Genomic DNA, 12,499 nt, shown 5'->3' with positions numbered 1-12,499 from the left:
AGAAGATTAGTCATTGCAACGCACTTTGCGTTGGTCATTGGCATGAAAAGGTTGCCAACCAGCATATTTGGATATTATTTTCTGATATCATAGCATATGGCGTCTTTCGTCATTGATAAGAGTCCATTGGACTAACTGCAGCTATGGTAGCTACACAGAGCGACGCGAAAAACCCTAATTTGACAGTTTGAAAGTTGAAAGTTTGACAGTAAAATAAAAGAAAAATTGTAATTTTGTCGCCTCTGCGCATCGCTATGTGCAGCTAGAGTTACTTACTATCAAATTAATGTAACCATCGCCACCGAATATCGTTTACGTTGACGAAACTTGTCTACAGGTTTGTTCCAAAAAACTGGCCGAACGAGCACCATCTCATCCATAGAGATCCATTTTTATATAAATATTGAGGTTATGTCTCTATGGATGAAATTTTACAATTTATAAATATATGGCCAAACCGCCTTTCTAGCGTTGACATGGATCCTGTGACCTAGATCCACGTCCGCTTATTGATGTAGTGTTCATAACTTGAAGTGCTGAGCCAAGCCCATAATCGTTATGTAGGTGAAGTGTATACGAGTCAGGAGTCAGTATCATACTCTGTGAATTCACTTAAATGCCAACCAATTTTTCCGACATACATGTTTCAGTTCCACTGTGTGTCAGCTACAAATGAAAATATTTTTCCATTAATTTCCTCAGATTGAGTCAAGTACCTGTTGCCCGAAATCCTTCAATATCATCAGCCCAATTGAACGCTGCTGCTCCATTGGTTCGAGTAACCCGTATTCCATCAACGCGATTTGATTCTATCAGCGAATACCAAACGGTACAAGAATCCACCGTCTTCAAGTCGACAAGTTTACGAGCCTCAATCAAGACGAAAGCAAAGGAAATATTTTCAAAGCCAACAACACCTAAAGCGAAGAAAAGCATCAAATCGATCTCCAGTGCTACGGAAGTGCAAAGCAAAAATACGGTTCCAAGTGTGAAAAGTGAATATTCGTCTACGTCGCGTAGTTCTACCAGCAGTGTTGTGTTAGTGAATCAGACATCGAAGAATTCATTTGCGGAAAATTCAATTAAAATTACCGGTAATCAAAGAGACAGTGCTGTGAATCCGAAATTTCTGAGTAGAAGTAATGCATTTCTGAAACCGAAAGAAAGTGAAGAGCCTGCAAATTCTAGCCGGGCTAGAAATCGTAGTCGTGTGGTTAGTGTACCCAGTCCGAGTAGTACCACGTCAAATCGGAGTACAAAAGTTGGTGAACAATTGTTGGGATCGTTGGCTAAAAAACGGTAGGTTGAATCTTGCTTCCTAATATTTGTTATTTTATCAATTGGGTTAACTGAAACGATAAATCATGTTTGTTCAACGTCAATGCGCATATGTATGTAGCACACATCATATGACTCTTACCAATTTTTTTAATGTTCAATCCCATTGAACGTTTCAAAGTTAATATTTGTACCTCGCAAAATAAATCAGATTATGAGTGTTACAACTACAACCCTCACCGCATCGGAACAGTTTTGCAATGACTTTCGTTTTCGAAATATATCCTCGTAACTCACATATAACTCTTTTTATGCTGACTCATGTCGACTAAACGCTGAATAATACGCTCCCTTAACTCTAATCTCTATTACGAGATTAACGTAAACCAATTTACGATATTAGAGTTCATACACCAGTCGTTTATAGAAATTGTCGATAAAGGTACACGAAAAGTTTAATTGACATTATCGATGGACATCACTCTGGAGTCTTGTGGATGGTTTTGGGAATGGAGTAGAACGACCCCTTTACTGAATGGCTTAATAACATACCTTCTCTTCTATGTTAGATCGCTTGGGATGATTAACTATGATGTGAAAGGGTTTTACACTTGTAGAGATAGGATAACTGAGTAGGTTTACATTATATGAGTACGAGATTGTATCGTATTGACCAGCGCCCCATTTCAATTTGAGTCCTCCATAGGGTTACAGCTTTAAGCCTGTGCCAAACTATTACATTGCCGCATACGAAAAAACATTTGTTCTAACACTATTACCTTTGAGCCCTGAAAGCACTAGTGTAGTCCTAGTGTATATCTCATGCGTCACACATCCTAGAAAGCCCAAATTGGTGTTGAAATGAGCCAAATGACAAATAGAATTTGACTTGTCAGACACGCCAGATGTTGAAAATTTAATTTTTCAATTCCATGTGTCATTAGGCTCTAATGCCTTCATTTTGACACCAACTTGGACTTTTCAAATGGGACACAAGCCAACAATCAAATGATAAAAATAATGAATTAGGGTTTTGGTTCTACTTGATTATTTATCAACCGGAAAATCAAGGAGAACCAAAACCCTCATTCATTGTTTCCACGGTCAAGTAAAACACAAGCTATTTTTGATTCATAACTCGAGGGTGTTTTTTGGATATGTGTTACCTTGTTGCGTAAATGACTGTCAGGAAATAAAGGAACCCTACGTAACACTAAGCTAAACAAAGGAAATTCAACTCATGTAATTAACGTTACAGTCAAGGTTACAGTTACTTCCCTTAAAATCTCCAACATAAAACCCTAGCGAAATTTCTCCAAATTTCTAACGAAATAGTTCTAGCGTATAGAAACTTGCAACCGAAAAAAAACGACAGAGTGTCCATGTCTCTTTTATAAACATTTAATTTTGTTCAGTGTTGTTGCATACCTGCACTGAATCCCCGGCATTAGACTCGGTACAAAAAATCATTTAAAAAAAGCAAACCGACAAACATTTCTACGTATAGATTCGTTGCAGGTATCCTTACCTTACGAACCGATTTTATAAAATACAAAATATTTACAAATGTGTTTTCAGCAACACTGAACAACACTGAACGAAAGACCACAAACAGCTGCTGTTGTGTCGGTTTCGGTATAGGAAATACAACTCTCCGTATATCGCTTTACATTCGGTACCGTATACAGACTATACCCAATGTCAATTCAACTCTTACACTCATTACACTGTAAAATTTAGACTCACGTATAATATGGATCTACAACATACAGCACAAATGCACATAACTATACTCACATTCACTCAAGAGACATTTTTCGTTAAATTCCATAGTCAGTTGAGTTTTAGACTTGAGCGTTACGAGTTGTTGTGTTTTATTTTTCTGTTGTAATTTCTTTGGAACGATTACTTTGGAATTCATTTTTTCCTTAAATAATATTTCCGTCGGTCGGCTTTTTATTTCGTATTCTTATTCAATTAAACCGTTTTAGTATTCTGCATTTGAAATTGTGGAAAATATGACTTCTAATTAAACCGTGACCGTGTGTAGTAAACGAACCTTAAGTCGCGCATAGTATACAACACAAGAGTGATTGTTTTAAAAACTGGAAAAAAAAAATTGTAACCAATTTCTTGTTCAGTTTATTGGTTTAACATTGTGGACATAAAGTTGATGGATTCGTACCATTAATTAATTTTCTTTTTATAAACCGAATGTGAAATTTTGTGCTCATGGCAAAGCCATTAAAAAAGTGCTAAACAGTATAATCTCTCTATACTTTGATGATAAAATACATCGTCAGACTGATAGTTGTTTTCTTTTACGACGAGTTTGTGAATGGTGAACATGAACATGTATAAATAACATGAAAAGAATGGTGAATAAATACGAAAACGAAAAAAAAAATTATAATTGATGAACCATCTTGGATTCAAAATGAAATTCTACTTCGTCCGAGGTTTAGGTCTGGTCTGAATGATCGAAAAAAGAAACCTTCGATCTCAATGATCATTTCCCTAAGTAGTAATTAGTGATCGAACAGTCAGCGTAGTCAAAGTCTTTCTGCAATTTCAATAAGTCTTGTTTCGATTTACTTCTGTTCGGATTAGTATAGTTTCCGTCTGCCATTAACAATGTCGATATATTCTAGGGAAGCATTTAAGACAAATTTGAAACATAATAATGAAAGGCAATAACGTTGCCAAACAAGTTTTCTTTCCACACTAAAAAAAAATTGAATCAAAATGCATGTATTCGATGTCGGTAAAAGATCATCTTACACACTCTATACTTATGTACGATGTGACTAGCGATTAAGTAAAAACATTATTGTGCTCCCGTTAATTATATTTTGAAAATATGAAGAAGAAGAAGAAGAAAAAAAAAAGTTTCAAGAAAAAGTAGGTCGGTTTATGTTGGAAAATGTTCAGGTATTTAATAACATTTTTATTGTCATTTATGACTACCATTTAAACACGTCTGGTTATTCGGTATGGATGTATGCAAAAAAGGTGTATGTATATGCACAGCACATTTTTTTCTCTTCTGTTTGTTTGTTGATAAAGTCTGTGTATGGCATTAAAGATTTACCAACTTAGACAATAACGATAAACTATTACTTACAACGGAGTCAGAGTTATATAGTTGTGTGTTAAGCCAAAATGGAAACTAGTTCTCGTTTCACTAATTTAATTCTGGAGGTTCACATTTTCGAACACAAAATTTTTCCGGAAAACAATTTTTGTTTTCGTCGCTGTTTTTATGACGGGACATTAGTCATATTAGTCTGGGTGTCGTGGCTATAAAAGTCGATAATTTCTCACTTTAATGGAAAATTAATTCAAATGGAAATAAGCAAAATCAGTCGATTCACCGCCAAAGTTTTGAGAAATGAGACGAAATTATGGTTCAGCAACCACAAACGATGATAAAACGAAACTGAGAGTTAAATGCAATGGAATCGTAAACATCGAAAAAGAGTCAAATTTTATGAAATATGTTCCAACTGTCGGTCGTTAAATTTATTTTGGTTAAATTTTTAAATTTTTTTTATTTGTTCTCTGGAGTCAGTTTAAGAATGGAGACATTTTCGTTGCGTTGTGACAATATTTAGGCTGCTCCAATAGCATCGGCTCTGAGATTCTGTACAGTTGTCTGCGTTAACAGTTAACATTTTCAACTTTCGTCCTTCTTATTCGAACATAATTTCAATCCGCCCGACTTCCACTAAAATTCCGAAGCGACCTCAAACAAACAAAATTTTTTTGGAATAATACACCGAGGAAGGAAAGGCAGGAAATTTTATTTCGAGGTTGTCGAGTCTAGCAAAGGACATAAGCCATTATTACTTCAGCTAAGAGGGTGGACCGATATTTGCTGTGATTCACAGGAGGCATCAAACAATTTTGACTCTTATACTCTCCCATTACACAAAAATCTAATCAAATCAATCAAAACGCCGCAAAAATTGAAAGTGTTGTTGCAAGTGCGAATGTAACAGCTGTTGAGGTCATAGATAATACCCCTTCGAAAATAAAAGTTTTAATTTTTGACATACGTTTTTGGCTGGGAAAGTCCGAATAACGAGTTTGTTGTCACATTCCTTCCCGTCTTTGGATTATTATCGTTAGATTTTATGAATGTTAATCAACTTCCCAAATGGTGTCACGTACTTACTCCGTTTGGCTCTCCGCTGACTTGACAGTTTGTTCAAAAAATTGAAAAGGTGCGGATTCCATAAACTTTTTTTTTGTCGATCGGTATTGTAAATACCTTTTATTTGACGTATCAGTTACAAGTGTAACGTTTGAATGTCCGGAGATATCTTCGAAAAACCGTAAAGCACTTATTGGGCCACAGCTCGGGAAGGGTCGATCCAAAATCACTCATCTTCGAACTTAGCCTGTCTTTTGACATTACCAAACAGGAAAAAAAAGAATTTTCAAAATCGGATGCGTTTTACTCAAGTTATCGTGCAGACGGACAGACGGACAGACGGACATTTTTTTTTTCACTGATTTGGCATCTCTAGACAACCACAATAGGTTTCCCCTTACTCAGGGAGTCCAATTCGACGTGTTACGGACGTATGCGTAAACGCATAAGACCCCAGTACTTCGTACGGGTCTAAAAACTGACTCTATTTAACGATCCCACAAAAATCTGAAAAGAGGATTTAACTATTTGGTATATCGCCTAATGGGACCAGATCCTTTTTTATACAACTTTTGCCATCAATAAACATTGCCTGGATTCCCATCATAGTATTTTTGACTGTTTGTTGATAAATTTGACTCTTCGATAAACTGATGGGAACTGATGGTTCCGATAAATTTTGACGTGAATCGAGCTTGCTGTTTACCATTCATAATCACCCAAATTAGTAGCTTTAGGTCAATTCGTCCAAAGAAAATATTATTTCAGCCCGGCGATAACATTATCTCGAGAATTTATCAATTATGTTCGATGAATCATTGCATCGTTTGTGTGTTGATAAGAGAATGATATGGTACAAGTACAGCAAGGTAATAGCCTCGACAATGGCAATTAAAAGTCGTTATTGTTAGAGTACTTCATTGATAAAAAAAGTTTCCGAAGTTTCGCTTTTTCGCTAGCTAGAGCTGCCTAAACTAGCCAATTGTCCGAAGCAATTTGCTATTCGTGTATACGCTACCGTGTACGTATTACTTGATTAAAATTTGTTTGCATTGTGAAAACACCTTTTTCGATCCGCAAAATATTAATTTAAAAAAATGAAAACATTTTCGTCGTTTCCTTATCGTTGACATCATTCATTTGACGACAAACAGTAAAGCTGGTTCAATGTTAGGGTTTACACGTTGATGATGACGTCGAAAAGATTGTTTTTTCAGCTCGTCAAACACTTGTTGCGTGCTCAAGTTACGGAAATAAGCCCACTGCAATACATGGTTTACAAATGTCTTCATAAACGATAAACGTATCGGTATCACCATTACATCTTTCACTTCTTTTGTTCTGAGTGTAGCTTAGAGTTTGACATCGAATCTACTACTTCAATGGTTTTCTATACGTTTTGCTATTTATGAAATCATCAGCAGCAGAACATTTCTCATTTTGGTCGTCATTATCGTTAACAGATGACTATGTTAGGTCAGTCAATTCTTTGCCGCTTGAAAATCTTCCATCCAAAACGTTGAAAATCCTTCCTAATTCGAATTTTTTTTTTCGAGATGAACAAACTATTCTTCCGAGGAGTTGCTCCCACTAATTTACAACTGGTTAATCACTAAGAAAAGAAGAGTGAGCTTGACTCCACCATCATATTTGCGATTTGATAAATGATGAATTTGTTGTAAGTGGATTGGTTCGGAGATCCTTTTACTTCATGAGTTTCGTTTTAGCTGTCGATAAACAGATGAAAATTTAATGAAATCCGAGACACAATTTCCGTTTTTCTGCCCCTTGACCATTATTTGCTATTATCTTTGCGGCCCTTCTCTTTTCGATAGAAAATGCCGTACTTGTTCGTTCCGATAGAAACAAATATTCGAAATTGTTCGTTTGGGATAACACCAATATGTCCGCAGTGACTTGTAACACACTCCAAATGTAACAAAATGTTTACAGAGCTGTTCAAAATACGTAACATGAAAATAGTTTTAAATTCAAAGTCAATGTTACATTCAAGCAGCATACCAGAATCCATTGATATAATACATGCAGTTCAACTCAATCCGCCGTGTATAATGTAAACAAAATAAAGATTTAAAGTGTCTGACTGAACTACATTATTTTGCTTGCTGCATGAGCACCATATTATGTGAAAATAGGAAAAAAGAAAGAAAGAGAGAAATTCGGCACAGTTATTTGAATGGCTCCGAATTTTGAATTTAATTCAGACAAGACACATGCTTGAATTACCAATTAATTTTCAAGGATACTCTTTCATCTAAACATTCTTTTTCGAACAGCAAAAATACATTCAACAGATGTTATGCAAAACGTAATTTCAAAACCATTTTTATTGCATTCAAATGCGAATATTTATATGAATGAAATTTAAAATAAATCGGACACAGACATACCGTTTTTCAGCATCTTACTTCTTTCTTTCTTTTTCGGTTTTCTCTCTTCGTCTCTTCGCTTCAATTTCAAACAATGAAACATTTGTGGAAAAGTTGCACGTAATATATTGACTTGATTTGTGTTATAAACGTACATTAAAATGCAATCGCAGCCAGCGAGAGATATTTAGACGGCGATTTATATAGAAAGTATTTCATGAATTAAATTATTTTTTATTTGAAGAAGATGCACAATTTCCTTTTAGTGTTTTTTTTAATTTATCTGTGCCGACAGTTTTATGCTGTTTGAAGTGGCATCCAGCATATCTGTTTGTATAAATGGCATATGATTAAAGTCAAGATCTTGTTCTTCTATTCGTTTGAAGTAATGTGACAGCATAGTCGAATATGCAACTAAAGCACCAATTGTTTTTGTGTCTGGGTTAAAATTGTATTTGACAGCATTAGTTGATAGCAAGAATGTCATCGAAGACAACGTCCTAATACTTTTGCTCTTAAAAGACCTTATTCGCTATGAAGGGAAAAATTTTGAAGTACAAGATTTTGAACACTAAAAGGTAACTGACACAAATGAAGTAATAGATTTTATGATTTTGTTGCGATACGCTTGCCGTTTCCCAAAAGGTTGTCTTCATTTTGGAGAAAACAAATTTCCTAGACTTGGAAACTGCATTTCTTTTATAGTTTCAAATCTCACTCGTTGAATATATGGTTATTCCACTATACACCAAAGTCTGCTAGAATAGAACATTATACAAAGACAACACATTGAATCTGATTTTTAAAAACATTTTGTCCTGTGTTTTGAATTCGATGGTGTTTATTTGAAGGATAAGCAGTGAGTGGACCAGTATCAGCCGTATCAGCGACTGATGTTGAAGTGTCCCAAGATCGGTGCACCATATGCATGCCATTCGTTCAATGCAAACCCAAAAAAGCGATATTCTTAATCTCAGACAGTTCCTACGGTTCCAACTAGTCTCAAAGCAAAGTGTTGGTTGAGTATAAATCGATCGTCTAATATGCAAAAATTACCAATGTTTGTTCAACTTGAATCCGATATAATCTAAAAATAAACTCCAAAAAAAGTTGTGTGGCATATCAGGCTACACGCTCACCTCAATTTGTTTATTCAGAATGTATGCACTGATCGTTGTAAAATGTCTTTCACCTGGAGTCGGGGCCGTGTTAATACGGGACACCTAAAAACTTTTGATCGTCAATTCGGTTGTTCAATGTCAGATCTCATTTATTCAGCTGCTTTCATCTTTTTTACCCGAAACTTTGTTGAGAATTTTAATATTATGAATTGTAGGGCGTAACTATTATTGCTAAAACATTTTACCGAATTTACCAAAATACTGATAAATTTACCGAAAATATTTTATTGAGTATTTCAGTAAGTTTCGGTAAATTTTCGTAAATTTCAAAAAATCCAGTACATAAATTTACGAATAATAGGCCCTGAAATGCAGCGTAACGTTCTAAGGTTCTTGATAGCGAAACGACTTAGTCATTTCGTTATGTTTTACATAAAATTGACTTAAATTAATTTATCTGATGTTCTGTATCTGTATAAAATTTGCAAATGAAAAATCACACCAATTCATTTATAGTCAAACACATCACGCTACATTCAATTATGCATAATTATTATAATTCTCTCTGCGGATCTCTACGAAAATATACATCGCACAAGTTAAAATAAAAAAATGTTTCTGCGTTCAATAAAGTAATAATAAAATTATTCAATGTGGCGCCAATAAAAGTTTGATTAATATTCGATATAAATTCATTCATTTTCATTCGTTTATAGCCATCATATTGCGCCTGATTTGACTAAATTCGGTAATAATTCAAATTAGCGCTGTTGTATCCTTCAAATTAAAAATGCTTAAACGATTGTTTGCGCGTCTGACGCATCTTTTTTAATACTTACGCTAGTTATATAAACGTTGTATGGGAAAATGAATGAATAATTTTCAGCTGAATGGTTTGCTGAAGGCACGATGTTTCATTATAGTGGCTGTAATTATCCTAACTTCCAAAGATTAAAAAAAATCTTTTTTTTGTATGAAATGATCTAATCTAAAGATTAAATTTAGTTGCATACCACTTTGGTTTTTCTCGTTTATATCATGCACAATGTACACATCATATTCTTCCAATGTGACTAGGAATTACACGCTCTTTTACTGATCACAGCAAGGTTGCAATTCACTGACCACTTAAATCAAGGACCAACTACAACGACGATTTCTTTTAAATTGTATTTTACACCTTCATCGAAATACCATTCGATGAAGCAAAAATTGAACATTTTAATGTGTCTTTGGCAGTCGATAAAAACATAGTGTCAGACGAAATGAACATAACAATAAAATATTTTATTGTTTAATCCATAAATAATTGGTCCACCTTGAAAAGTAATTTCCATGTTTGAGACATTTTTTATTTTCGTTTTTTTATTATTTTTAAAATGGTTTATTTATACATATAGGTATACCTACCGTGTGTTTCATCTGTTTGGCATTCCATTAATGTATCGTTTGAACATTCCTTTCGACTTCATGATAGTGTCGTTTCGTTCCAATAGAAAGTAGTAAAAGACCAAGAGCATTGGTTTTCCTTTAATTCTTAGATGTTACATTCAAACCAGTCCTGCCAAGTCAATGGATTTGGTATAGGTTTCCTCATTTTCAGATCAACCCTGACCCATCACATGATTTATCCAATTTTTAAATCACCTCTCTTGAAAAACCTCATGAATCTCAATAAAAAGTTTACTCAAAATACGACTCCAATTTTCCGCTCAGGTAACATATTCGATGGTTTTGGTGGCTAATTTTGACCACAGACAAGTTATTTATTGTTAACCCAACGAAATACAATTGTTTTGCAACAACAAATGAAGGACAAGATTTTCATATTCTCACACTAGTATAAGTGACATGTTTGCAATGTTTCTAACTTTGGTCCGGTTAAGCTATGATGTTGACTGAGCCAAATAAGATTTTTGGAAAAGATCAGGCAACTAAGCACCAAATCTATTACTTTCATTTTTGTTAATGATTCGCTAAATGTGTACATGTAAGAAAGTACGACTAACGTCCTAGACGTCTTTTCCAATGTTGCAAAGGCTTGATGGCTTTCTGAATTGTTTTAAAAAAAAACAAAGCGTTGTCAGGATGTATCTAATCACGTCTCAGCTTTTAACAGTGGTAGTGACTTTCGCTAGTTAATTAAATTGACTTCAAATTACTTGATCTTAAAAAAAACCTTAATATTAGTCTCAATTGTGCTATGAATGAAGTACTGCCGCCATAAATGATCGGTAAATCTTTTAAAATCATGGATAATTATTCGGAATTTTTCATCAAATTCATAAAACGTTTTGGATTCGAAAACGTAACATCTGACTTTCCGTACTAATCTGTTCTGAGAATTACTAATGAATTACACGTTTGTTGTAATGGTAATATTGGAGAAATTAACAGACTGTAACATTTTGAAGTGCGAAAGAAAATTCTTTGAAAGTAGGAACGTTTGCGATTTCTTTGGAAGTCCCTGTTCAAATGAATGGGGAAATGCTGTTCGGAAACTAACGCTCAAATGTAATAAATTTCTGCAGAATTCTGTTACATTTCTAGTACATTCCGTCAAAAAATGACTGATGTCAGGGCTCTATTTTTATGTGAACCAACTTCACTGCTATGACATTTACCAGAGTGAAGTACTGAAAAAAGTTGTGGAAATTCTACTCTACAGGCAAACCGAGGTTTCAAAGAAGAAATTTAAAAACAAAAATTTGATCATGATAATCAATGTAGACTCCTACTCGTTTTGGTCGAATATATTTTCTATTCTGTTGTTCTGAACGGATGAATTCACTTCATTTTCTGAATCATCCAGCCTAAACGAAATACAATTTCACATGAAATACAGCTTTTATTTCGACATTAAAGTCTTAATTTCATTTATTAAAAAAACGAATTCAGTGCAGTAAATTCGAGTAAATTAACTGCAATAACTTGTCAAGCTTAAGTTTAACAACCTTCTTTTCTGTAAATAAATAAAAACATTGGAAATGTAACGACTTTAAAAAAGAATGAACTTTGCGAACTTTTTTCGTCTTCTCTGTCTTGATTTTATTTTCGTTTTATGTGAAAAGTCATGAGGAAAACCTCATAACTCGTCCGCTGTATGTCGTATTTTTAGAAAGAATTGTTATAATATCTCAAATTTTACAGGTTTTTTTTCTGATTCACATTCGGGATGGCCATTGTGTGAAGAATAAGTGTTTCGATGGAATTTCTTTTCTTTATTTATAGCAAAATGCATCTCCGGTTGCATTTCGGATGCGTCAGAGTATTAGTTAGCATAAACACTGGCGAAATATTCAAATTTTATTAGGCGGTCAGAAATAATAACATTTCTTGATGGTTTGTCATAATTTTGACTTAGTTTCACCGCGCATTGTGTTTTTGCATTCTCTGCATAACAATGTGGTAATTATAGACTGATTTCACTAGAAACCGACCTGCTTTTGTTATGAATCAATTGTAGAAATTCATCCACTCGGTTTACTCTCATACAGAAAACAAAACCGATCTTCTGTTTGCACTTATTCACCAACTGGTGTTTCGGTTAATTA

The 12,499-nt window shown here is 34.3% G+C and overlaps 1 protein-coding gene across 5 annotated transcripts in view; it reads left to right on the top strand.

Annotated features, from left to right (window-relative positions):
- The window catches only part of LOC119074552 (cytospin-A-like), a 52,586-nt gene that overhangs the window by 21,595 nt on the left and 18,492 nt on the right, over nt 1-12,499 (top strand). For 4 of the 5 annotated variants that reach the window (XM_037180734.1, XM_037180733.1, XM_037180732.1 and 1 more), the window contains exon 3: nt 703-1,299. Coding sequence is in view for 3 of the 5 variants with exons in the window: in XM_037180733.1 (XP_037036628.1) it covers nt 703-1,299 (597 nt within the window). In the remaining 2 variants the exon portion in view is untranslated. Of the gene's footprint in view, nt 1-702; nt 1,300-3,110; nt 3,657-12,499 lie in introns of those variants that run through there. The other variant, XM_037180735.1, reaches the window with a different exon arrangement.

This window comes from Bradysia coprophila, unplaced genomic scaffold (genome assembly GCF_014529535.1).
Source record: "Bradysia coprophila strain Holo2 unplaced genomic scaffold, BU_Bcop_v1 contig_151, whole genome shotgun sequence".
Taxonomy (NCBI): Eukaryota; Metazoa; Arthropoda; class Insecta; order Diptera; family Sciaridae; genus Bradysia; species Bradysia coprophila.
The sequence above is the reverse complement of the archived record's forward strand: the minus strand, read 5'-3'. Positions and strand labels throughout refer to the sequence as shown.